The sequence below is a fragment of the Pongo pygmaeus genome, chromosome 12 (assembly GCF_028885625.2).
Source record: "Pongo pygmaeus isolate AG05252 chromosome 12, NHGRI_mPonPyg2-v2.0_pri, whole genome shotgun sequence".
NCBI classification, from domain to species: domain Eukaryota; kingdom Metazoa; phylum Chordata; class Mammalia; order Primates; family Hominidae; genus Pongo; species Pongo pygmaeus.
The window spans coordinates 27912297-27939382 of record NC_072385.2 but is presented as its reverse complement, the minus strand read 5'-3'; the positions used below and the strand labels follow the sequence as shown (position 1 = coordinate 27939382).

Below are 27086 nucleotides of genomic sequence, written 5' to 3'. Positions count from 1 at the left end.
TGAGCTGAAATGATCCACCAGTCTTGGCCTCCCAAAGTGCTGGAATTACAGGCATGAGCCACCATGCCCAGCCAGAAATTATAATTTGACATGTGATTTTGGGGTGGAAACCATATCACTGCTAAAACTTACGTGTAACCTCAAAATCAATGCTCAAGGCACGTTTGCAGACAGGCGCATGCTCAAAGAAGTGAAAAAATCTGAGTTGCCTACTGCCTTCTTGTTTTAGCTCTCCTACTGTAAACACACTTACGGGGTTGGGCATGAGTATGTTAATGAGTCAGCAATATATATTAAGATATCTTTGAACAGAAACACACAAAAACAAAGTCACATATTGATTAGTTGATGAAAATATGGTGACCAGCGGCCTGCAGGAACCTAATCTTGTTTGTCCCCTAGGAAAAATGATTCAGTATTCAGTGTTAGATGCAACTTTATAGAACATAACTACATGAATAAATGAGAGTCAACTGCATTTTAGTTTCTTTGTTGTTATTGTAAATGAGGTTTTTCACTATCAACATATCTTCTAATCGATCATGATTTGTGTATATTGATTTCTGTGTATTAAATTTATATCCTTTATCTCACTGAATTCTTTTGTTTGGATTAGTGTTATTGATTCAGATTTTTCAGGTGTTGTCTTTTATCATGTGCAAACATCATTTTCCTTCTTCTTTTCCAATTATTATTCCTCTAATTGATTTCTCTTGTCTAGTTTTGTCGGCTACAACCCACCCATCTTTTATAAGGACAGTTTTTCATCTATGCAGAACTGCTCTGAGTTGGCAATAGACTGTGTCATTGAGCTGTAGACTACTAGAGTTGGAAAGGAGGTTAGAAGTATGTAGATGACTCTTACTTGATCTTTGGAATCTTTTTCACATCACTTAATTGGTGATCCAGTCTCTTGTTGAATATCTGTTCCCTTTCTTCTGAAGAACATCTTTCTGTTTCAAGGATTCACATTGTACCCATTCCACATAGTGTACATCTGGTTTTCAATCACTCCATCCCTATAGCAATCACCCACTGCCCCTGGCTTGTTATCCAGGCCTATTATATAGGGTGGCCATAAAATCTAGATACATAGGTATTATTATTATCATCATTATTATTATTATGTGTGTCTGTGAGTGTGTTTAACAGATTGAACCCCTTTTATTACTTCTGGTATATGCTGAAAGTACAGATTTATTCAGCAAAAAAATCAAATGCACAAATCATCTGAGGCAATGAATGCATCCAGGTGCGTGTTCAAGGATTTATGAAAATGCATTAATGTACTATCGACATTACTCTATAAAGCCAATTATCTTTAAAGGAGATTTAAATAGTAAGAAAAGAAAGTCTTTCATATATACACCATCAGTTGCCATTTCTGGTACTCTTCATTGTCTGTGTCATTCCGGAGCTGATTCCAATTGGCTTTTCTCTCTTTTTTTTGAGATGGACTCTTGCTCCAGAGTAACCTCCTGGGTTCAAGCAGTTCTTTTGCCTCAGCCTCCCCTCCCAAGTAGCTGGGATTACAGGTGCAAGCCACCACACCCAGCTAATTTTTGTATTTTTTAAGTAGAGACAGGGTTTCACCATGTTGGCCAGGCTGGTCTCGAACTCCTGAGCTCAGGTGATCCACCCACCTCCGCCTCCCAAAGTGCTGGGATAACAGGCGTGAGCCACCAAGTCCGGCCAGCTTTTCTCTCTATTATGGGTTATTTTCTTGCTGTTTTTCTTTTTTTTTTTTTTTAATATGTTTAGATAATTGAAAAGTTTATTTGTCCATGGGTTAATATTACCTTATGGCTAAAATCAGTCAGGATTTAGCTATTCCTGTTTTTCATTTATTTATTTATTATTATTATTTTTTATGAAGTATTTATTGATCATTCTTGGGTGTTTCTCGGAGAGGGGGATATGGGAGGGTCATAGGATAATAGTGGAGAGAAGGTCAGGAGACAAACACATGAACAAGGTCTCTGGTTTTCCTAGGCAGAGGTCCCTGCGGCCTTCTGCAGTGTTTGTGCCCCTGGGTACTTGAGATTAGGGAGTGGTGATGACTCTTAAAGAGCATGTTGCCTTCAAGCATCTGTTTAACAAAGCACATCTTGCACCGCCCTTAATCCATTTAACCCTGAGTTGACACAGCACATGCTTCAGAGAGCACGGGGCTGGGGGAAAGGCCATAGATCAACAGCATCCCAAGGCAGAAGAATCTCTCCTAGTCAGAACAAAATGGAGTCTCCTATGCCCACCTCTTTCTACACAGACAGAGCAACAATCTGATCTCTCCTTCCTTTCCCCACACTTCCCCCCCTTCTTTTCAACAAAACTGCCATCGTCCTCATGGCCCGCTCCCGATGGTCGCTGTCTCTTCGGAGCTGTTGGGTACACCTCCCAGACAGGGCGGCCGTGCAGAGGCGCTCCTCACTTCCTAGACGGGGTGGCAGCCAGGCAGAGGCACTCCTCACCTCCCAGATGGGGCGGCCGGGCAGAGGCGCTACTCACCTCCCAGACGGGGTGGCAGCCAGGCAGAGGCGCTCCTCACTTCCCAGAGGGGGCGGCCGGGCAGAGGCGCTCCTCACGTCCCAGACGGGGCAGCCGGGCAGAGGCGCTCCTCACTTCCGAGACAGGGCGGCCGGGCAGAGACACTCCTCACTTCCTCCCAGACGGGGTGGCAGCCAGGCAGAGGCGCTCCTCACCTTCCAGACGGGGCTGCCGGGCAGAGGCGCTCCTCACTTCCCAGACGGGGCGGCCGGGCAGAGGCGCTCCTCACCTCCCAGACGGGGCTGCCGGGCAGAGGCGCTCCTCACCTCCCAGACGGGGCGGCAGGGCAGAGGCGCTCCTCACTTCCCAGACGGGGCGGCCGGGCAGAGACGCACCTCACTTCCTCCCAGACGGGGTGGCGGCCAGGCAGAGGCGCTCCTCACCTCCCAGACGAGGTGGCCAGGCAGAGGCGCTCCTCACTTCCCAGACGGGGTGGCGGCCGGACAGAGGCGCTCCTCACCTCCCAGACGGGGCGGCCGGGCAGAGGCGCTCCTCACTTCCCAGACGGGGCAGCCGGGCAGAGGCGCTCCTCACTTCCCAGACGGGGTGGCGGCCGGACAGAGGCGCTCCTCACCTCCCAGACGGGGCGGCCGGGCAGAGGCGCTCCTCACTTCCCAGACGGGGCGGCCGGGCAGAGGCGCTCCTCACTTCCCAGACGGGGCAGCCGGGCAGAGACGCTCCTCACTTCCTCCCAGACGGGCTGGCAGCCAGGCAGAGGCGCTCCTCACCTCCCAGACGGGGCGGCCGGGCAGAGGCGCTCCTCACTTCCCAGACGGGGTGGCGGCCGGACAGAGGCGCTCCTCACCTCCCAGACGGGGCGGCCGGGCAGAGGCGCTCCTCACTTCCTCCCAGACGGGGTGGCGGCCAGGCAGAGGCGCTCCTCACCTCCCAGACGGGGCGGCCGGGCAGAGGTGCTCCTCACTTCCCAGACGGGGCAGCCGGGCAGAGGCGCTCCTCACTTCCCAGATGGGGCGGCCGGGCAGAGGTGCTCCTCATCTCCCAGACGGGGCAGCCGGGCAGAGGCGCTCCTCACTTCGCAGATGGGGCTGCCGGGCAGAGGCGCTCCTCACTTCCCAGACGTTGGGCGACTGGGCAGAGGCTCTCCTCACATCCCAGAGGATGGGCGGCCGGGTAGAGACGTTCCTCACTTCCTATACTGGATGGCGGCCGGGCAGAGGCGCTCCTCACTTCCCAGATGGGGCGGCCGGGCAGAGGGGCTCCTCACATCCCAGACGATGGGCGGCCAGGCAGAGACGCTCCTCACTTCCTAGACGGGGTGGTGGCGGGGCAGAGGCTGTAATCTTAGCACTTTGGGAGGCCAAGGCAGGCGGCTGGGAGGTGGAGGTTGTAGCCAGCTGAGATCACGCCACTGCCCTCCAGCCTGAGCACCATTGAGCATTGAGTGAGCGAGACTCCGTCTGCAATCCCAGCACCTCGGGAGGCCAAGGCAGGCAGATCACTGGAGGCCAGGAGCTGGAGACCAGCCCGGTCAACACGGCGAAACCCCGTCACCACCAAAAATACAAAAACCATTCAGGCGTGGTGGAGCGCGCCTGCAATCCCAGGCGGGAGAGTCACAGGAGCCTGAGGCAGGGAGGTTGCAGTGAGCCGAGATCACGGCAGTACAGTCCAGCTTCGGCAACAGAGGGAGACCAAAAAAGAAGGAGAGGGAGACTGAAGAAAGGAGGGAGAGGGAGAGAGGGAGAGAGGGAGAGAGGGAGAGGGAGAGCTTCTTGCTGTTTTTCATGCCTGTCTTTAGGCCAGTCTTTGATTGGATGTCAGACATTGTAAATTTTACCTTGTTGGATGGTGGATATTTTTGTATCCGTATAAATATCCTTGATCTTTGTTCTGGGACACAGGTATTTGGAAACAGGTTTGATCCTTCCCAGGCTTGCTTTTCAGCTTTGTTAGGCTGGGACCATGGAAGCATTTAGTCAAATGCCAGTTTTGCTCCACTATTGAGACAAACTGCTGAATACTTTATCCGATGCCCCATGAATAATATTTTCCACTTTGGCTGAAGGAAACAGGAAATATTCCCAGCCCTGTGTAAACCGTAGGAATTGTTCCTTGTAATCATTTTGAGTGTTCCTTTCTCTGGTCTTCAGTAATTTCCTCACAGCCATGCACTTATAAGCTGAAGACTCAAGAGGGCCACTCCGCAGGTCTCCAGTGAGCTTTGTCTCTGCAGCTCTCTACTCACCAGCCCTGACCCTGGTAAACTCCAGTTGCCTTGGTCTCCTCAGAATTCCATTTTCATCTCCTCAGCTCACAGAGGCTGCCGGGCTGTGTTTGGGTTCCCCCTCCCTATGCTGCAGCCTGGAAATGTCTCCAGGAAGCGACTGGGAAATGCACAGGGCTCATCACATTTGTCTCTCAAAGAGCACTGTCCTTATCACCTGACGCCCAGTGTTTTGGAAACTGTCGTTACATACATTTTAGCAGGCGTGTTAGTTGTTTTGGTGGGAGTGTAAATCTAGTTGCTGCCATTCTGTATTGGTTGGAGGTGGAAGTTCACCATTGTAATTGCAACTTCCTCCATTACACTGAAGTTGGCATTATCATTGAACACATCAAGTGATGGCCTCATGTACTGCAATGTAACACCAATGCAACTAGCATTGTATATATTTGCCCTGTAGTCATTTGTCTCTGCTCATACCCCACCACCAGACACCAGTGATTGTTCCAATAAGAAAGTGCAGACGAAGACAGCGAGATGGGTACAGAGGGAAGATAACCACCTTCCAAGTCTGCTGGCATCTCTCTGGAGCCTGGCAGGCTGTCAGCACTCAATTGCTTGTTGAATAATTGAATGAATGTACGCAGGCTCACATGCTTGCACGCATGCATAAATGAACCAATGCCTATGACTGGGTGGTTTCTAAACTGCTCCACTAGTTCTCCAGACCAGACACCTTGCTTCCTTCAGACCCTCATACCCTTCCTTCCTTCCAGGACACAACTCTCATTAGCGGAGACTGCTCCAGAGCCTTCCTGCTGGGAGGAAATGTCTGAGTTCTGGGAGGTATGCTGCCTCCCACAAGCACTGTTCCTTGCCTTGTTTCAAACAATTCCCTCACTCTTCAGTTCCTTCCTCACTGCATTATTGTTTTTAGCCTGATGCTGAGCGCATGTCCCTTTTTTTTTTTTTTCATATTTTTAGAAGTGGATTAGTCCTTTAATTTCTTCACCATAATCCTGGCTACTCCTAGCTTTCAGGAATGTGAATGCCACTTTTAATTAGATTGTAAATTTTTAGAGTATCAGAACTCAGCCCTATCTGTTCTATTTGCAAAAAGCCTCCAATATTTTCCCCAGTGATGACCTGTGCTCTATTTTCATCTAGCCTCAGGGATCTCACTGACTAGAAAAAGGAAATTTGATAGAGCAATTTCATTTTTGAAGTTAGTAAACACAACTGAATACTTTCATATGTCATTGCTAAAATGGGTTCAGAGAAAAATGGTAACAAATAATCCAACAATCCAATGGTTTTGAAATGTTTCCAATGTAAGAGTTTTTATTCTGGTTTCGTGCTCAATTAGAGTACCTACAACAGACTACAGACAAAAATAATTAGGAAAGGCTCAATGAAAATGTCAGGAAACAACACAGTAGGGGATGTTCAGTCTTGCAGATCTCAGACAAGTTACTGAGTTTGAATTTCAGTCCTAATATTGGGTGACAAAATCTCTAATTTAGATGTGATAATTAATTTAAAACAAGATTGCGGGCTTGGATCCTGACTATGCTGACTTCTAAACAATTTGAAAGTCCTGTAACAGTCATCCTTCAGGTTAAAACTTCTGGGGGTGGGGCGTCTACCAGAAGATGGAATACAATTTTGTGAGTGCAGGGGGAAAACAGGATAAAGAACAGTCAGAAAAAGCCAGAACCAAGTCGTCAAGCGGGGAGGGGAGGCAGCAGGGATAGAGGGGAGAGGAGTCTTTGCTACAGACAGGGCAGGCACAGGCGGCGCGGAGGGCGGCCTTACCTCCGCGGAGGGGCCAGTTTCAGTGTCAAGGCTGAGGTCTGAGCAGCCTGGAAGGACGCTGGTCTCTTAAACATAGCTGCCACCAGATGGCCTTAAGGTGTCTCAGGGACGCTCCTCAGCCCTTTGCTGCTGTGGGTGGCTTGGAGAGTACAGGGCAGGGCTGCTCGAGGTGGAGGTGTGGCAATGATGGCGTGGCTGCTGAGTCCTAGACGCCCGGCCGCGGGGAAGTGGAGGTGGGCTGTCTGGGGAAGCGGAGTTCAGCATTACTTAAGGATGTTAGGGTCTTTGCTGCACTGGAGCCTGAACAGGCCCAGAATCTGAAGGATGATGTTAGGTGTACTATTCTTGAAAGGGATTTCAGGGTGTTCCTGAGATAAGCGATGTTGTGTTCCCCCCCATCACCCAAACCTTGGGCTCGGGGTGTGTCCCCCGGCAGGACCCATGGGAGCTGGTGCCGTGGGAGGAGCCGTCCGAGTCGGAGGGCGCCGCCTGCTGGAGCGGCTGCTTGGCGGGCCTCTTTTTCCTCCTGGGCTTCTCTCGTCTTGGCTCTCTGGAATCCTGCGTGTCCGCTTCTTTCAGTGGCCGGAAGAGGAAAGCAGAGTTTCTCGCCTCCACATCCTCTCTAGTGACAGAGAGAGATCAGGGTTACCCTGCCTTGATGGCTGCGGGGTCTACAGAGATGTCGAAGCCATCCCCACGGCTGCTTCTCAGCTCCTTGCCCACGTCCCTCTTCCCATGGAAAGGAGTCTCTGGAGCGCTGTGCACCCAATGCTTTAGGCTGGGCTTAGGTCCACTCAGTTCATTTCCACGAGCCTTTTGGTGTCTGGGAGCCTCCCACGGCACGGAGAACTTGAGTATACGGACCTGTCCTGACCAAGCCAGTGAAGGAACAACTCCCAGCCCAGAAGCCCCTGGAAACCCCTCAGCATAGACCTGTGTCCGCCCCAGGGAGATGAGCTTGGACCCATCACAGCCCAGTTCATCCCTGAACTGGAGCTTGTACATCAGAGATACTCTTTCACACCCTGTGTTTCTGTAATGACTCCAAGGTATACTATCGGGAACATTTTTCCAAATGTCCAAAATGGTATGATTTGTAATGACATTGAACTTAGGAATGACTATGAAGTCACAGAGCTAGATTACTATTTAGAAAATATGCTGACAAAGCTTATTTACCCAGAATTGCTGTCCTTCAAAGAAGGCACCTTGGGAACACCATGACCTCATTCCAGCCATGCCTCCATGGCTCACCGTTTTGGGAGCTCACCTTTTTTCAGGGCCTTTAGGGTAAGTTAAGGATACCCACTGCCTAGTGTTAAACCTTATTTTGTTCCCATTATCAGTATCAGCTATCTTGATCACCCTGCCTTCAATCCGAATAATTTTTTGTTTTGTTTTTACTCCACAAAACTTCGGACTATTACTGCTTCGGATCCTTTTGGAAATTGTCAGGGAAAAACAAAACAATAAAGTGGAAAGACAGTGTTTGCTATTTTCAAATAGAAAATGCCATCATTCAAATCCCTTGTGAAAGAATCAAGATTCACTACACATGATAATTTTCAACGATTGGCTCAAAGACTCAGGAGAGATTCCCAAGAGAGATTAAAAAATTGGCCTGGGCGATAGCAGTGACATTGGGAAAAGCCTTTCTGGGAGGCCACAGACAAAATCATCTTTAATCTGAGGCCAGTGCTTGTGTGGATGTATAGGTTCTGTGATAGCAGGTTCTGAGAGACTTCTAGGAATCATGCTTCAAGGGTACATTTACCGCCCCTGCTCTGTGAAGTCTAAAATCTTACCCATCAGGTTACCCTCAACTATCCCTCAAATTGCTACCTCTCTCCAGAGCAGAATAAGTTGATACATTCTGTTTCTTTTTCACGGTTTTTCTCTATTTGCCATGAGTTAGGATCCATGATTACAGTCCAGTCCCTAAGCTATAATCTCTCAGAAAGAGGAGCGACAAGAAGCGGATGTGAGAAGTAGAGAGATTTTCAGGCATTAAAAGCATGGAAAGAACAAGGTAGGGAGATGCCTACCCACCCGCCTGGAGGACTCTGGCGCTGTGCTGGTTCCACTTCTGGGAAGAAAGTGCTGAGTGCCCACTCCATGCCCTCCTGGGGTCAGAACCCACCCCCTTTGCTGAATAAAGCATTGGCAGCTTGTCAGTAATCCTGCTGGATTCCTGAGGTCTCGTTTGTATTGTGCCCTAAGTGTCTCTCTCTCAGCAAGGCTGCCTCAGAACATAAAGAACAAGAGGACCCATGGAGCAGGCACCAGCAGATGTTTGATGAAGACCCAGTGGGGGGCCTTAGACTTTCAACAACTGAAGGGGTGGAGAATGAAGAAATGGATAAGCAAAGGCTGTTGCTATCTGAATTGCTACTGCTGGCCCTGAAGGCTGGCGAATCTCTGTGTCTCCTTGTGTCCCCTTGTCCCATGTCCTAGGGCACCACGACGTGCTTCCTGAACGTAAGCTACGGCACGTGTCCTTCTAAATTACATAGGATACTCACAGACAGGATTTGTTGCTGAACTGTACGTTTTTCAGGGCTTTGTTCCAGCATAAGAAATGGAGCTCCTAATCCAACCAGAGGGGACGGAGGGAGCTAATGACATACAGAGGCTTAATGATTTCAAATGCACAGACGCCTCTTAGGAGAAAATCGTCAGGAGTGACCAGGCGAGATTAAGTGGAGTGATTCATCTAATGTAATGTCAGAGGCAGTGCTGAATCTTGAAGTTTCAATCAATGACTTAATTTCACTGATGTCAGGAGACAATGTGAGTCCACAACACTACAGGGGGTCAAGGCAGGAGTGTTCAACACTGCGGACAGTATCATTTCCACTAGGACATACTCCCAAATCCAATGGCTTCATGGAAAGTTACTCAACTGCTCAAAAGACAGATAATGAGAGGCTAATATTTTGTGTAACAGGAATTGTGGGGAGCAGGGGTTGACCAGAGATCCAGACAAACCCCACCTGGCCCTGGGAGGGTCTCTCCTCCTGCCGACTCATACACAGCCACGTCCCCAAGACCACACAATGACCCTCAAGCAGCAAGAGAAGAACATGCCTTGCCTCCAGGGCCCCAGAACCTAACAGCTTCCTTCAGATGCCTGACGTTTCCCTGGAGCACAGAGGAAATGCTGAGTCCTATTTTGCTTTCCTGATATCACATTTGGAATGTTACTATTTTTAAAAAAATAAATCATACTCCCTCTAAAGAGACTTTTTTTTTTCTTTTTTTCTTTTTCTTTTTTCTTTCTTTTTTTTTTTTTTTGACAGAGTCTCGCTCTGTTGCCCAGGCTGGAGTGCAGTGGTGTGATCTCGGCTCATGGCAAGCTCTACCTCCTGGGTTTAAGTGATTCTTCTCTCAGCCTCCCGAGTAGCTGGGATTAAGGGTGCCCACCACCATGTCCATCTAATTTTTGTATTTTTAGTAGAGGCGAGGTTTCACCATATTGGCCAGGCTGGTCTCGAACTCCTGACCTCAAATGATCTGCCCACCTCGGCCTCCCAAAGTGCTGGGATTACAGGCGTGAGCCACCGCCCCCGGACAAGAGTCTTCTTAAGGAGGAGTCTTGAAGGTAAAAGCAAGCTGTGCTCTGTTAAGGGTGAGGGGAGGAAGGATTCCAGCTCATCTGGGAGAGAGTTCTAGCTAGTTAAGTGGCACCAGGTGTGTGCATTCAGTTCAGGCGGCCTGAAACCCCAGCCTGTGGGTGGTTGAGTAAAGCCTGCTAGAGGCACCTCTCTCCACTGGAGAACACTAGCAGCTGGAGCATCAGACCCACCAGGTGCCTCCCCCTGCCCTGGCCAGAGGCCACAGTCCTCTGATGGGAACGGGACGCCAGGGGAGGCAGCCAGGGAAGGACTTGGTCTGTGAGTCCCCTGCCCTGGCAAGGAGAGAGGATGCCAGATGGAGGAAAATCCCCGTTCTGCCTGCTTCTTGTAGTTATTGAGAAGGACCACATGGGAGAAACTACACGTGTGTTCTCAAATGGAGGAAGTTATAGACAGGATAAGGACGATTCTCCTTCAGAAAAGACATCTCTGATGCCATGGAATGTAGCAGAAAGCTCAGGCACGCTTCTGAAGGGAAGGGAAGGGAAGAGCAGTCATTTCCTTCCATCGGACACACTGTCTTGAAAGACACGCCTCTCAGCTGCGTGTCAGAGAATGCCGTCATCATGCTGCAAAGGAAAGAGAAAATCCGCACCCGCCTCGCTGGTTTCACTTTGCAAATATGGCAATACCAGCATCCCCTCCTTGAGGAATGAATAATCTGGAATTTAGCAATATTGATAACATATTTTATAAGCTAATCTTGTTTTTTTAAAAAAAGTCTTTAAGAATCATTTAGGTGTCAAATTTTAAGTTGAAAATGAAAATGTGCCATCAGCTTTTGCTGTGTTCAGTTAGTTTTGAGCCCTTCAGCCTCCAAATGCCTTTCTTCCTGCCTTTCACTGTGCACCGTCCTCACTCAGAAGCCAGAAGAGAGACCTGGAGGAAAGGCCCCCAGAAGGAAGGAGAGGAGGATGGGGGGAAGATGGAGGCTGTTTGGGCCCAGGCATCCCTTGCTTTACCCTGCAAGCAGATAGTTATAGTAAATTCAATATTGAAAAATTAAATTTAGTCAAATAATGTTCTGTTGGAGATGTAACCTACAGTACATGTCTTTAATAGCCTGTGAAGAAAGCATCAGGATTTTTTTAGATGGCCTCATTTGGAATGTAAAAAGTAAAGTAGAGGTTCCTCTTCAAAGACTTTCCTCCCCATCTAATTAGGAATAAAGAGTAACTTCTCTTAGAAGCAAAATTTATTCAAAGACCTGTGCTAACATTCTTAAACATCTGCTAGCAGTAATAAACAAATCAATGTACTTTATGTTCTTAGCTCCCACAGTTTAGCCTAAATATTTGCCCTGGCAAGCTTATACTGGTCCAAGCAAGCATTAGGTCATAGCCTGTTCCTCTTTCTTATTTGAAGGTGTTTTTACCTTTCTCTACATTCCACAAGTTACTTCCTCCTTCCTTTGTTCTCCTCTGCCTTTGCCTCTTTTAAAAAGTTCTAAGTTGCTAGTCAATCGGGACAAATACAGAATGTGAGGTCCCATTCCAGCCAATGGAAACCGGACACAGCAGTAGGGTGGACGCATCTGGTTATAAATGACCTTGTCTCCTTCTTTCAGTGTACTCTCGTGGCAAAACTGCTGGCGAGTGTACCCTTTCTGCAGAAAGTAAAAATGGCCTTGCTGAGGAAATTAAATTTATGTTCAAGTGCTACTTCTTTACAGCACCAGGGAACAAGCATTTCTAACAGGAATAATGGCATGAATGCTCCCTAAGGAACACATTTGTAAAGTAAGTGAGAAAGAGCTCCTGAGGAAAGGACCTACCAGAAGGAAATCCCAGCTCAGACACAAAATCAGACCTATGCCTTTATTTTTGTACTTGGTTCTGCTAGCCCTTATTATAGAAACAGAGACAGGTTAAGCTCTGAACTTAGTAGGTTGAATGTGACCTCTGCTTATGAGAATTAAACTCAGTCTCTTGCTCCCACAGAGGCAGCCAACACAAAAAAGAGTAGAAATTACAATGGGGGACTCGAGAGTCAATGAAGACTTCCACCATGTGAAGCCCAGAAGCAAGAGTAGATAATTCACAGTGAAGAGCTTTAAATAAGGCCTGGGGAAGATGGAAAACAAAGGCTTTTCTCAACATACAAGGATTTGCATTTTCATTCTAAAGTAATGATTGATAACATTGAGTTTGGTGAAAATGGGTAATACTTGGATACATCTGCTCATATTCCTTTATAATGAGCTGTAATTTGGACATCATAGGAACCAGAAGCAAGACCCACAGGGACCATTGTTGGGGTAGAAGTTTGAGATGAACAGAAAATGTTCTGCTATTTTAAATGAAGTATCAACCCATCTAGACAAAGAATGGAGAATTGTAGCATACGTTTTTGATAATCATAGCTAAGGAAAGGTTCTCTGTGGAACCGCACACCGCTTGAGGAGCATTGCTGGGCATCTGCTAGCATATGTCTGTATATATTTATTTGTTCTTCAAAAAGTCATTGGGGGCATTCTGTGAGCTGGACGCTGGCAACTGGGATTCAGAGGCAGATAGAACCTGTCCCCTACCTTCAAGGACTTGTGCCTACAGTGTCCAATGCAAAGGAAATTTTCTTTAACAGAAACCTCTACGGGTTGCCGTGGGGCCACCTCACTACCTGAGAGGGCTAGGGTGCTGGGACATCACATGGTGGTGTTGACGTTTGAGCTCAGTCTTGGAGTTCCCCAGGTGGCTGAGGGCAACGAATAGCTGTCCAGGGAGAATACTTAATCTGGTGAAGTCACAGAGACCTGAGAAAGCATGGTGTGGGCAAAACCTACATGTAGCTTAGTGTGGTTAGCATGCAGAAGGCATTGGTGGGTTAGCTGGGAGTGGCTAGGGACAAGTGAGGCAAGACAGGCAGGTCTGGGCCAGACCAACTGTGATAAGAAGGGGTGATGGGGATGGGGCTCTGAAGGATTTTTAAGTGGGGAAGGGACACAGGCAGATTTGCATGTGAGGAATTTGATTCTGCTCAGCCCTTATGGTGAGTGACTGGGACAGTGGCAGGAGGAGGCTGGAGGACATGAGAGCTCCTGACCAGTTAGGATGCCTGTAACCTGGAGACCAAGGGGGTATGGTAGGTGAAGGACAAGCAGCAGCCAAAGATGACCACCAGATTTCTGGCTGGACAGCTCCGTGACTTGTGGGTAAAAGGGTGAACTGAGATGGGGAAGCCCGAGATGGGAGCAAGTTTGTGGGGAACTGTAATTTCAATTTTAGATGTGCTGAATTTTTGAGATTCTGTACACTCAGGTGGAAATATCCAGGGGGTGGTTGGAAATAATGCCCTTCCCACAATGTGCTGAACACCTGCCAGACAATGACCATCCCCAATCTTCACATCACCGTAATCCTGCAGATGAGCTCAGGGTCGATGAGCAACCACAAAACTAATGAGGGCAGGGCTGGGACATAAACCCAATCTTTGTTCCAATGCTCTTCCCCCTATAGTTACCCATCATAGCTGCACCTTGCAACCAGCTGGGGGCTTTCAGAAAAACCTACCTCCAGGCCCACTCTTAGAGTCAGACTGTGACACACAAGCACAGAAGAGCAGCCTGGGTTGGAGAAGGAGACATGGGGTCCTTAGTGCAAAGGGGGTCATGGAGGCAGTGGGTGGCAGTGAAGTCAGGCAGGGAGAAAACCCAGAGAGGTAGAGGGGCAATGAGCCTCAAGAGGAGGGTTTAGGGCAGAAGGGAGTAGCTGGTGGCGTCCAAAGTGACTGCTGGAGCAGGTTCAGTCAGTGAGGGCGGAGCTCACTGGTTCAGGCTCGTGAGAGGTCCCGTGTGGCCTCTGTGGAAGCAGTTTCTTGGAGGGGTAAGGGTGGACACCTATACCCAAGGCTCAGGAGTGAACAGGAGAGTGGGGATGTTGAGTCTATCTGATGACGCATGGAGACGGGCAGTGAAGGGCAGGGAGCGTGCTGGATCACACTGCGGAACCAAGGGAATGGTATTTATTTAGGAGTGTGTGTGTTTGTGGGTGCTGTGTGTGTGTGAACAGGAGGCCAACCTGTGTACTTGCTGAGGTGAAGGGCTCAGTGAAGAGGAGCTAAGGAGAGAGGTGAGAAGAATCCAGGGATCACTGATGGATCCAGGACCCGAGGCAGTGGAGGATGGGCCTCTGGAGCCCAGTGGACAGATCAGCCTGGGGTGAAAGGAAGGACACTGATTCTTTGACATCAGGGGCAAAGGCAGAGACTTCCATAAGCCCAGAGGTGGGAGATCAGAAGTGGAGGGAGAAGATGTCTGATGGTTCTTTGACGAAGTAGAAGGTAAGGCCATTGGGAGAATGAAGGTTAGCACCCAAAGATAGCCTGCAAGCTCTAAGAGAAACTGGAAGATGTTTCCTGGGTTCTTTTCCCCAACACTTGCTCAACATCCACCTTCATCTCTTTTTGTATGGCCTTGACTCCAAGGTCATGGCTCCATGAGCCCAATTTTGATGTCCCTCGTTGGCCCCATGGACTTGGGTTCGTGTTTGCTCTGCAGGCCTCCCCCTTTCCTTTTGCCTTGGCTTTAGTCTACCTTACAGCTCTTAGCCATCCTACTACCTCAGGTGAAAATGTGTTCACTCCACTGCAGCCCCTGGAAGCCACCGCCCCTGCAACACCCTGACCTGGCTACAGGCAGGCCAGGGCCAGCCCCTCGCTCCCACCTCCTAGCAAGGGGAGAGGTAGGTAGGTAGGTGACTGGACCCAAATGCAACTTAATTAGAAGGACTTCAATCTTTACAAATAAAAGGGGAACGATCCCTGCATATTCATGACATATTCATGAATGCTTTTCTGAAGGGTCAAATAATGTTGAATTTGAGATTAGAACCAGATGGATGAATAAATAGCAGGTGAAAGGTGTGACGTTGAAGGGATAATAAACACAGAGCTACATTTTAAGTAGGACATTCTCCATCTCTGCTTTGCTTCCCTAGTATTTAGAGGTCATGGATCTCATCTCAAAAACAGATCAAAGGTGCAAGGATATAAATTAATATTCAAGAGATAAAAGTTGAGTACACTTACACTTCCGGATCCTCAGGAATTGGGAGTGACTTTATATGAGAGCAAGAGAGTGCATACTTGTTTTGGCTGATCTTAATAAGTGCACTCCGAGGGCAAAATTCCTGTAATAATACCAACAGAATTCACTCAACTTAAATCAGAAATGTCCACAATTCAGATACAATTTTATTCTAGCTCAACCCATTATAATAGCTTCTAGTCATTATCCTATTCAGGGTGACACTTAAAAGAGTAGTTTAAATTCAGAGCCTCACTTGATAATTATTTGCTGAATAAAAGTCATCATTGAGTCCTCTCTGTCATTTCTCCATATTCTGGATCAATTGCCAACTGTACCCATGTAAGAGATACACACACACACACACACACACACACACACACGCACACACACACACACACCTTCCTATCTTTATTTCAGCCTTTGGCCACCACTTTTGCTAACTGCCCCACCTTCAGCCTCTTTGGGTCTCCCCAAGTCCCTAACAGAACTGTCTCCAGTATCCTTCCCCCTGGCCATGCCACTCTAACCTCCAGGGCCCCATGTCCTGTAGGTTAAATTCCAAGGTCCTTTCTTGGGCTCTGCGGCTTCCCCTCAGGGGTCCTGGGCCAACTGCCTCATCTCTCCCCACACCCTAGGGCATGCCTGGGGACATCTCTTAAAACATCCCTCCCTTTCACAGTTGATATCCCCAGAACGGTCCCACACGCCAGGAAGGGGAAGGCTTCCCCGTGCTCTGCCCTTTCAGATGCTTCTCTACGGCTATCTAGACAGCTTCAGGAAACTCCATTTTTCTCCAAGGGTTTTTTTTCTGGGGGTGATGAGCAGACACCTCCTTCTCTGCTGGCCTTGTTGGGTTGGATACCATGCTCCAGTCGCTGCTGGCTCTGATGGTCTTTCTCCTTTGCACTTAACCCTAAATTTCATTTCCCATGCCCCTCTCCCTGATGGAACTACCTCATGCCACAGTCAAGGATGCACTGGATATTTTTATTCTGTATTCTAGGCAGCTGGGCACAGTAGTTTAGAGGGTAGGCCATGGAGCCAGATTGTCTGTGTTCAAATACCTGCTCAACACACCAGGTGTGTGCTTTAACCTCTTGCTTCAATTCCTTTTCTGGAAATCAATATAATAATAGTCTCTATCTCATGGTGTTCTGAGGATCCAAGGGTCCACTCTGCGTAAAGCGCTTTGATTGGAATGCATGGCACATAGTAAGGTCCTAAGAAAGAGCCACTGTTACCTGGCTTTTTGCTCACCAATCTAGTTCACTTGTGGGTCTGTTTTCCAGGCATGTTAAGTCGTCCATCAAAACAATGTCATTTTCCATTAGGAATGTCGTTCATTCAAGTAATTTAAAAAACAATTGTGAGACCCTTCTCTTCATCAGGGGCTGTGCTGGGAGGGACAAAGGTGAACAGACGTGGTCTCTGCCTTCAAGGGTTGAGAGGTTGGTGAGGAAGCCAGTTTGGCAAGGGCAGTGTAGTGGACAGGAGGGACCTGAGGGCCTGCAGGAAGTCACAATCAGGCAGAGTCTTTAGGGTGACGGGAGTTTGGGGGAAAGGAGATGGGGAGGGCAGTCCAGGAAGAGGCAAAAGCCTGGGACTTGAAAAAGCCCACCACATTCAGGAAGCAGTGAGTCTTCCACCTGGCTGGAGGTCAAGCTCATGCAGCGGGCTGGGGCCACACCGGGGTCCTGGGGGGGATACTCCCTGAGGGTGACTCGAAGCATGTGTGTGGGTTGAGAGGAGGCGGGAGACGTCAATCAGGCAAACGACATCATCAGTTTTGTAAACTGATAAAGAATTCTTCTAAAACTTTTAGAAAAATTACATAGAGAAATATATAATTAAGGAAGGATTTCTTAAACAAACATAGAAAGGGCAGAAAGAGAAGAGGGATAAATTTGACCATATTAAAATTTAATGCTTCTCTGTCAACAAAGATTCCAAAGTTAAAAGACAAGCAACAGACCGGGGAAAACTATTGGCTGCATACATTACCAAGAATTACTACCCAGAAGACAGAGAAGACCTCCCCTAGTCAATAAAAAAGACAAACGATCCAACAGACAATACAGACCCTTAACAAACATCCGTCCAATGAGCAAATCAATCTAGAGGTGATACAGTTAACCGAGTCATTCCCACTCACTGGCACTGGGGAGTGTTGAGGGAAGGGATCTGAGTGATGCTGCCAACCTCTGCAGCCACATCATCACTACTGTTACCTAACACCTACCTGTCAGACACACAGATCTTTTACATCTTTTACATGTCTTTTCTTCAAGCCTCACAATCACCCTGTAGGGTATACATAGATAAATACAGATAGAGATATGTAAAGTATTCATTTTATATGTGACCAAACTGAGTCTCAGGGGGTGAAGCAACCTGCTCAAGTCAGACAACCAATAAAGAGCAGAGTGAATGTTCATATAATTCAAACACAGGGTTTTTTTGTTGTTGTTGTTGTTGTTTTTTGAGACAGAGTCTCGCTCTGTCGCCCAGGCTGGAGTGCAGTGGCGCGATCTCGGCTCACTGCAAGCTCTGCCTCCCACGTTCAGGCCATTCTCCTGCCTCAGCCTCCCAAGTAGCTGGGACTACAGGCGCCCGCCACCATGCCCGGCTCATTTTTTGTATTTTTAGTAGAGATGGGGTTTCACCGTGTTAGCCAGGATAGTCTCAATCTCCTGACCTCGTGATCTGCCCGCCTCGGCCTCCCAAAGTGCTGAGATTACAGGTGTGAGCCACCGCGCCAGGCCTAAACACAGGGTTTTTAACTGTAAAGCCTGTGTTCTTTTCACTCTACTCCACTTTGTGCCTGTCCGCCCTTATGTCTCCCAACTTCTGCCAACTCTGGAGGTGGTTCCTAGGTAAGTAGGAGATGGGGAACCAGGTAGTTGCACCCCAGTACAGGGGACACAGAGGAGAAGGAGGCACTTGGGGAAAGGGGGTGCACTGGCTTGTGGAGTCTGAGATGCCTGTGCTCACTCTGAGGGAGTGCTCCAGGAGGACCCAGCTAGAAGCACAGGGTTGGAGCTCAGGGCAGGAGCGGGGCTGGCACTTCCGTCCAGAGATGGAGGCTCACACCAAAAGACACCAGGAGGAGGCAGAGGAGGACAGCACTAGGGGGGGCCCAGGAGGTGACCAAGTCTGCAGGGCCGGCAGGGGACCTCAAAGGAGGGGCAGTCTGAGGAGGAGGAGGAGGAGGACAAGGACGAGGATCAGGAAGACAGAGAGCCAGAGAGAGTGGTGCTCCAAGACCCTAGAGTGAACCTGCCAGTCCGTCAAATGCAAAGCATGGTTCAGCAGTGGGAGCCAAAGAACTGCAGCAGAGGCCATGGTCTCCTCAGTGAGGGCAGGGTCTGTGTGGCACGGTGGGCAGAAGCCAAAACACAGGGAGTGGAGAGCAGGGCAGCAGATGCAGCCAGGGAAACCATTCATCAAGAAGCCTGGCAGTGCCAGGATACAGCTTGGCATTGCCCAGGAGAAAGTCCTTTTCTAAATGAAAATCTACTTACTCTCCGGTTGTTACACTTCAAAACCGTGTAGAATTTTTCTGTGGCCACATGCTTATTGGGAAGTGCTATGACAATGGCAGGGACATAGAAGTCAAATCCTTTGGGTATCGCAATTTTGGCAAACACATAATCTCCAACCTGCAGAGGAGAACATAGAGCAAATATTTTGCTTATGGATTGTACAGACAATGTTAACATAAGCAAGTTTTAAAATACGCCAAGGCAATTGGCAAGTACTGATGCTAAAATTCAAATACATGTTTTTTTTCTCAGTTAAGAAAGAGCTCTAAGATTCTCTGGGCTCATTGGGCCACATCTGGAATTTTGTGATCAGTTTGGGAAGCCCCATTTTGGTAGGACTTCACCAACTGACAAGGACCCAAGGGTCTGCCAGCAAGATTGTGAGGGTTCTGGAAACCACACCCTAAAGAGACTAGTTGAAAGAACCTGGGCTGTTTGTCATGCAAAGATAAACAGTGTCCTCATCTGCCAGAAGGGCTGTCACCAAGATGTAGAAAGGGAGAGGTTTGTTTATTGTTGCTCCAAAGCACACACCCAGAATCCAAGGGTAAAAGTCGCAAATGGAGAATTTGCAGGAGAAAAAGGATCTTGTGGAGGGACATGCAGAGGCTGCGGGCCCTTCTGCATCGTCAGGGTACAAGAGCACTGTTGTGTTCCAGCGCTCTGACTAGGAAGCAGCAACAGAGGCCCAAGGATGAATTCTCCAATTCCTCCTCCAGCGCTTCTCCTCCGGGCTCACACTGGGCAAGGCAGCAGCAGGGTGCTCTGCAAGGATTTCCCTCTAATCCCAGGCCTCGGAGCTGGAATTAGGAACGTGGCAAGAGGATGAGCCAGACACGGCACAGCTTTTATGAGTTTGTGAGCAGATGAGAACACATTAGTCTGGCCCAACTGAGGCAGGAGAACAGGGTCTGGAGTCAGGGAACTTAAGGTCAATTCGTGCTGACTTTCTAAGGCTGAATCAAGGGAAGAACCAGGGTCTGGGGCCAGGGAAAGCACCAAGGTCTGGGGGCAGGGAAAGCACCAAGGTCTAGGGGGCAGGGAATCTGGGGCCAATTTGTGATAATTTCCTAAAGTTAAATCAAAGGGAAAACATCTGGGTCTGAGGCAGGGAACCTAAGGCCAATCACTGCAAACTTCCTAAAGCTAAACCAAAAGGAAAAACCCCATCTCCTGACGCCAGATAGCAAAGGATCAAAGGTCAGTCTCCCTGCAACCCTCCCTTTCCACCCCGGCTCAGAGGGAAAGGGAGTGTGCTTTGGATTGGCCACAGGCCAAGCAGGGGCCATCGCTTCTTCTGCATATGGTGCTAATTCACCTCAGCCTTTAATTAGCCACAGACCAAATCCTTCATCCAGATAAGGGGTAGTCCATAGGAACCTCAAAAGGATTACTTAAAACCCAGAAATCTTTGTAATGGCGCCCTTGAGCCTCTTGCTCGGGCCCATTCCCACCCTGTGGAGTGCTTTCTCACTTTAATAAATCCCTGCTTTTGCTGCTTCGTTCCTGTGTTCTGTTCCTTTGTTACTTTATTTGTGCATATTGTTCAATTCTTTGTTCAAAACACCAGGGACCTGGACAACTGACACTCATGGCCTTTCCTCTGGTAACACATCTGTGGAATGCACATTTGAGCTAACTGTGCATTACGGTATCACCGTCTGACATCAGCTGATTACACTGCTAAGGAAAATGCTGCCTCTGCCCTTGTTATTATGTAATAGAATAGAATAGAATGGAATGAGATGGGATGGGATGGGAGAGAATAGGAATAGAATAGAATAGAATAGAATAGAATAGAATAGAATAGAATAGAATAGAATAGAATAGAATAGAATAGAATAGAATAGGAGTAGAATAGAATCTTTTGCAGTTAAAAGTGTCCACAGTACTGGCAGCTACAGCAATGTCCTTCCCTCAAACTCTATTGTCTTGTAAAGAGACAAGGACCTCAAGGTCCAATGCAAACAAGTCTGTGCAGCCCTGAGCTACATAACAGGGAGTCGGCAGGTCAGGGTCACGAGCAAAGAAATCTCCAGGCGACAGGTCCCAGAACAGGGGCCATTGTTCTTCCTGCCCAAACACACCCTCCCTGCAGGAGCCCGTGTAGGTTCAGCAAAGGGCCAAAGAGTGGCCTTGGCGTTCTCTGTTATTCAAAACTCTGTGGATGGTGAAAAGGGGCCCCAGAACACATCAGGGACTGGGTACCTGGAGCAGCGGGCAGGGCATGGCGCCCCCCACAGGCATGATGAAGGAGGTGGACACGACCTTGGTGTCTCCGTAACTGAAGCCCACCAGTGCTTGGGTGCGGCTCACACACTTCTTCACAACCCCTGGAAAGAATCAAAGAAAACATAAAATATAATGACAAATAACATCCCTTCCCTTAGGCTTGTGCCATCTTTCTGGCCATGCTGAGTTTTAACACTTTGCCTGTTTAAATCAGTGTGCCCCTTTGATTTCTCCGGCAGATAATCTTGGGCACCATAGGATGCCTACTGGGTTGACCAACTCAAAGTGGTGCACATGCCTGGTCTGGGCACCCGCTGAGATAAGAACCAGCGAGAACGGACGAGACCTGTTCATCCTGCGCCATCAGCCTCCATCCTGACAGGAACGTGGGTCCTGGAAACAAAGATCCTCTTCCCGAACACTTCCTACCACCTGATATTTTCATTTACTTTAGCCCTATTTTCTTCCATAATACTTAAAGATAGAAAATACACGTTGTTAATTAAATTGTGAAAGTAAAAAGGAAATATAAACTCCCATCCAAATTGGCTTTGCATCTGACTAGACTGAACATACTCAGCTTCCCCAAAATGTACAGCTGAAAGGAACGAAGAAAAAAGATGTAAGGCTGGGCGTGGTGGCTCACACCTGTAATCTCAGAACCTTGGGAGGCTGAGGCAGGTGGATCACCTGAGGTCAGGAGTTCAAGACCAGCCTGGCCAACATGGTGAAACCCTGTCTCTACTGAAAATACAAAAATTAGCTGGGCATGGTGGCGCACGCCTGTAATCCCAGCTACTCGGGAGGCTGAGGCAGGAGAAATGCTTGAACCCAGGAGGCGGAGGTTGCAGTGAGCTGAGATTGCATCATTGCACTCCAGCCTGGGCGACAAAAGCAAAATTATGTCTCAAAAAAAAAAAACATGAAAAAAGAGGTAAGAAGTTTCTTTTTTAGTTATACTAAAGAAGTGCATGATAGATACGTAAGGTTGGTGTAAAAGTGATTGCAGCTTTTGCCATTAAAAAAATGACCAAAATTACTTTTGCACCAGCATAATATATATACATATATATACACACACACATATTATTTAATTATATAATAATTTTGTTATACATTTTAATTAATATAATTATTAGAATAGATTATCATGCTAGGAAAAGAAAATACCTGTGTTAAGGTGCACATTTTTTGTCATTTATCCGACTTGAAATTTATCTTCCCATTAAAAAGGGATTCTAAACATTAAGGGGGAGATGATGACATTGGACACCTCCCCCAGCAGTATCAGCTGCTCACAGACCCTCATGGAGACAGAAATGAGCAAGCGCGTCCTGCTGGGCTCCACAGCACGTGCTGCAGCAGCTCCCCGGTCCTGGCTCACGTGCCTGCTAAGCAAAGCCCCGTGTCCTCTCATGGGGCAAAGAGACAGCTGCTGATTTTCATCTTGATCCATGTGTCTTGTTTTAAATGGCCAAAGGAATGAATTTTTTTTTGAAAAATACTCACACTCAAGCCAGCTTACCATTGTGTGTTTTCTGATCGGACTAAAATGTTTAATTTGGGTTTTGAAATATTTACACATTATTCACACATTTTCTACCATAAACTGACTTCACCCTTTTAATCAGAAAAACAATACTACCTTTTAGAAATAATTTGTATTCTGGAAACAAGAGCCGCTCCTGATTGAGAATCAGGGGACTCGTCTCCTGCCACGCACTGTGTCCCCGCGTCCCTCCCACGGCCCCAGGGAAGGGTCTGGGCTGCCATCACAGCTACATTGGCCCATGTGACTCTCTTCAAATCCTTAGCCTTTGGGACTTAGCAGTATCCAGTATCAAGCCTACTAGGCAGTTTTTCAGTTGTTTGCCTAAATTGAGAAGTTGTGACAGAGCCTGTGTAGCCGACGAAGCCTAAACCATTTATCACTGACTTTCTTCTTTGGACCTAAACTTTTTGGACTGTTATGATGACTTCTTTTTAGTTCCTTTAATTTAGCTTCCTTCTTTGTATAATTTCTGTAGATATGGGTCTCTGTTCATCTCCAGAAATGAGCACAGTTTCTTACGGTCTGTCTTCAACCTGGCCTTGTGGGCCCCCATGTGGCCACACTCTGGGCAGCTGGAGGGCCCAGGACTGGCCTGTCCCACCACTGCTAAGCCTCTGTACCTGCTCCTTCTCCATCTAATTAAGGGATTGCTACCATTTCTCTCTGTCCTCAGCCTTGAGAGGTGAGGCCGTGTCTCCCAGCTCTGAAATCTCTGGGACCTGTTTGAGGACCTCGGCTCTGGAGGGTGGCCAAGCTGAAGAACCTCCACTGCCTCCCCTCTTTCTCTGGGCAGAGGCTGGCGGGCCCAGAGCTTCCACTGCCTCCCCTCCTTCTCTGGGCAGAGGCTGGCGGGCCCAGAGCTTCCACTGCCTCCCCTCTTTCTCTGGGTGGAAGCTGGTAAGCCCAGTGCCTCCCTGGGGATGGGTCGGCTCCCTGCCTCAGTCGGGGTTGTCCTGTATTCAGCTGGAGAAAGGGCCTGCACTCCTATGGAGGCCTTCAGCAAAAACGCTGCGGGTGCTCAGGGGTCAGAGAATTGGTGTCACAATCTGAGTAAACAGTGGAAGTCAGTTTGTTTGGTGAAAGATGCATGAGTGGTTCTGAACCTTTGCTCCAAACAGGTTTTCTCAGGCTGGAGACTGGATTTTTTTTTTTTTTTTTAAACCTTTGGCTCTAAGAACCTTCTGATATACAAAGCCTGGCTTAAATTCCACCTCTTCAAAAAGGCTTTCACTCTGCTCCAGCCAGAGCATCCCTCCAGCTGCCCACTCCTTGGCAGTGTCATCCTTCACAGTCCTCATGTCCGCTTCTCCCTCCAGTCTCGGAGGTTTCCTTTCTACCCGCTGTGCTGACTTTTGCTGCTTTGACTTGCTGTGAAAGGTTCTAAGCTGCTGTGAAACAGAAAGCAGCTCCCTCCTCCCCAGGAGAGGAGGCGAGGTGTTTATCCCTACTCCTAAGAGGAGCTCTCACATCGGATGCAGAAAAACTCTTTCCATGGAATTAACAAAGGGCTGTACATCATCACATTTAATCTACACAGCCAGCTTATGAAGGGTTTCATTGTTTTAAATCCCGTTGGAGAAGACAGGGACACCGAGGTGCAGGGAAACAAAGTGATTGCAGTCGTGTGGCCAGCAGAGGCAAGAGGCAGAATTCAAACAAATGAAAACACAGGATTTTTTGACCTGAGTTCATTACACCTGAGAAAGCGTTCCGTTTTGTCCCCTTTTTCTTCATGACAACTTGTTCTTATGGCATACTGCAGAAATCACTGTGGATTTCCCGAAGTAAAATGCTGCTTCTCACCGAACAACAGGAAGGATGACCCAATTTCCACAGATAATGATTTCAAATAAGGGTTGAAAATGTGTCTTCCTCCTTGCCTTTCGGCATCCAGATAAGCCAGGCTATCGCTCTGTACAACACAGTCATTTCCTCAACTGGATCACCCACGCTGACCCCTGGAATATCCCCACCACAATCCCGACGATGGTGGCAACAGCCAGCCTGGCCAGCTCTGCTTCCGCGTGGACCTGGCTCATGTAGTGGACGCCCCAATCCAGGGACTCCAATCTTGCCTTCTGCTGAGGTGCATTTTAAAGTGAGCTGTTTTTTTAACTAAAAATGTTTAGGAGGTTTTGAACAGCAGTTACCAGAAAAGGAGTCACCAATGACGTCATGCCTATGCTCTGCAACATTCTATTTGGCCTTCTTTTTTTTTTTTTTTTTTTTTTTGCGTGAGGGAAAATAGTGACTCACAGTGAACAGGTGATCTAAATTAACATCACCAATGAGGGCAGGTAAGCATCACGTGCCTCTAGACGGGATGACCCAGAGGGCCACGACATCACTTAGGCAGTATCCTGGCTGGGAATGATAACCTGAATCTAATCTAACCCAAATTGAGGAACATTCTATAAAATAACTGGCCTTATGCTTAAATAATGTCACTATCATGAAAGATAATAGGAAAGGCTAAAGAATGGTTCTAGATCAAAGAAGGCTAGAGACATGTCCACTAAATGCAACACATGATTCTGGGCTGAGACCTGTCCTGGAGAAAATAAATGTGATAAAGGCCATTATTGGGACAATTAACAAAATCAAAATATATAGATTAAATAAAAGTACTATAATAGTGTTACATTTTTTGAATTTTCTAACTTTATTGTGGTTATATTAAGAGATTATTCTTACTCTTAATACACACTGATGTGTTAAGGGATAAAGTAACATGATAAATGTTACCTAATTTCTAAGAGTTCAGAAAAAATAAGGTGTGTGAATGTAAGTATGAAAGAGAGAGAATAAAATAATACATGTGATAAAATGTGACCAAATGTTGAAAACTGGCAAATCTGGGTAAAGGGTATACTGGGGTTCTCTGCATTATTCTTGTGACTTTTCTGTATGTTTGAATTTTTAATAAAAAATAACCATGAAAGTAAAGTTATTCCCAGTTAAGGAAAAGATCAGGTGACTGGGGAGAGAGGGCACAAAAACTAGGCTTATGGAGATAACCCATGCACTGCCACTTAATCTGGCTGAGTCAAAGTTTACTACTTAGACACTAATCAAAATTACCAGTTATATGACTAAATTCAAATATTTCCTTCAAGCTGATTTATTGAAGTTTAATTACACTGCAAATTAAAAATTCCTGCTTAGTCAGATCCCATGTGGCTGTTGGGAGTATAATATGTACTTTCTGCCTCTAATTGCACATTAAAAAAATTTCCGTTGTGGCCTCAGGCATTGCACATGGTCATGGTATTAGCCCCATCTCCTCTACTCCCCACAGTAGGTCTTTAGAATTTTCTCATCACACAAGCATGGTGCTGGGTAGAAGTTCGAGCCATTCTACATTTCTCTGGGGCCCTAGCCAGCAAAGTGACCCCAAGCCCCTAACCCAACCATTTAGAATCCAGTCTCTTTTAGCATTTTCTTTTCTCTCTCTTTTTTTTTTTTGGAGATAGAGTCTCACTCTGTCTCCCAGGCTAGAGTGCAGTGGCAAGATCTCGGCTCACTGCAACCTCTGTCTTCTGGGTTCAAGCGATTCTCCTGCCTCAGCCTCCTGAGTAGCTGGGATTACAGGTGCCCACCACCACGTCCAGCTAATTCTGTATTTTGAGTAGAAATGAGTTTTCACCATGTTGGTCAGGCTGGTCTCGAACTCCCGACCTCAGGTGATCTGCCCGCCTTGGCCTCCCAAAGTGCTGAGATTACAGGTGTGAGCCACCGCACCTGGCCCCACTTTTAGCATTTTCATTCGACTACTAGTTTAGCCATAAAACTCTCTCCAAGGCTCAAATTCAGAAAATCAAAATTTCTCAAGCAGGGGTGGCCTTCTATAATCACCTCTTAGAAAATCTGCACCCCAGAGAAATGGAAGATTCCCAGCCCTTGTAAAGAAGAGTGTCATGCCTTAGCCTATGCGCTCATCCCAAGTGCTGGGATCCATATTTACTCTCGTCCAGGCAACTCCCAAGCACATTTATCACATTTCAAATAACCTGTCCCTGATATCAGTTGTACATATGTGCCTGCTGGAAACCAAAAATCCTGCTGAAGTATTTTTTTCTCACCTAAAATATTATTCAATTAAATTTAAATAATAATTATTCTTTTAACTGTTGATAGATAGATCATGCCTATGAAAGGCCAGCTACATATCTGCAATGTAATCTTTTTTTTGAGACAGAGTCTCACTTTGTCGCCCAGGCTGGAGTGCAGTGGCGTGATCTCACTGCAACCTCTGTCTCCCAGGTTCAAGTGATTCTCCTGGTTCAGTCTCCCGAGTAGCTGGGACTACAGGTGCCTGGCTAACTTTTTTTTTTTTTAATAGAGATGAGGTTACACCATGTTGGCCAGGCTGGTCTTGAACTCCTGACCTCAAGTGATCCACCAGCCTCGGCCTCTCAAAATGCTGGGATTACAGGTGTGATCCACCACACCCGCCCTGCAATGTAATCTTTTTGCCTGACAGAGCTTCCTCAAGGTTTTCTCCCAGTTCCCTTTTACCTACAGACCCTTCCCATGATTTCAATGATGACTT

At 47.5% G+C, this 27086-nt stretch overlaps 1 protein-coding gene across 4 annotated transcripts in view; it reads right to left on the bottom strand.

Moving 5' to 3' along the window:
• Positions 1-6055: 6055 nt before the first annotated feature.
• Positions 6056-27086, bottom strand: part of VWA3B (von Willebrand factor A domain containing 3B) — a 224084-nt gene continuing 203053 nt past the window's right edge. For 3 of the 4 annotated variants that reach the window (XR_008500554.2, XR_008500555.2, XR_008500556.2), the window contains 6 exons: positions 20959-21083; positions 18730-18867; positions 15208-15308; positions 6956-7169; positions 6548-6789; positions 6056-6113 (listed from right to left, as the gene is read on the bottom strand). Coding sequence is in view for 1 of the 4 variants with exons in the window: in XM_054474969.2 (XP_054330944.1) it covers positions 6640-6789; positions 6956-7169; positions 15208-15308; positions 18730-18867; positions 20959-21083 (728 nt within the window). In the remaining 3 variants the exon portion in view is untranslated. Of the gene's footprint in view, positions 6790-6955; positions 7170-15207; positions 15309-18729; positions 18868-20958; positions 21084-27086 lie in introns of all 4 variants that reach the window. The other variant, XM_054474969.2, reaches the window with a different exon arrangement.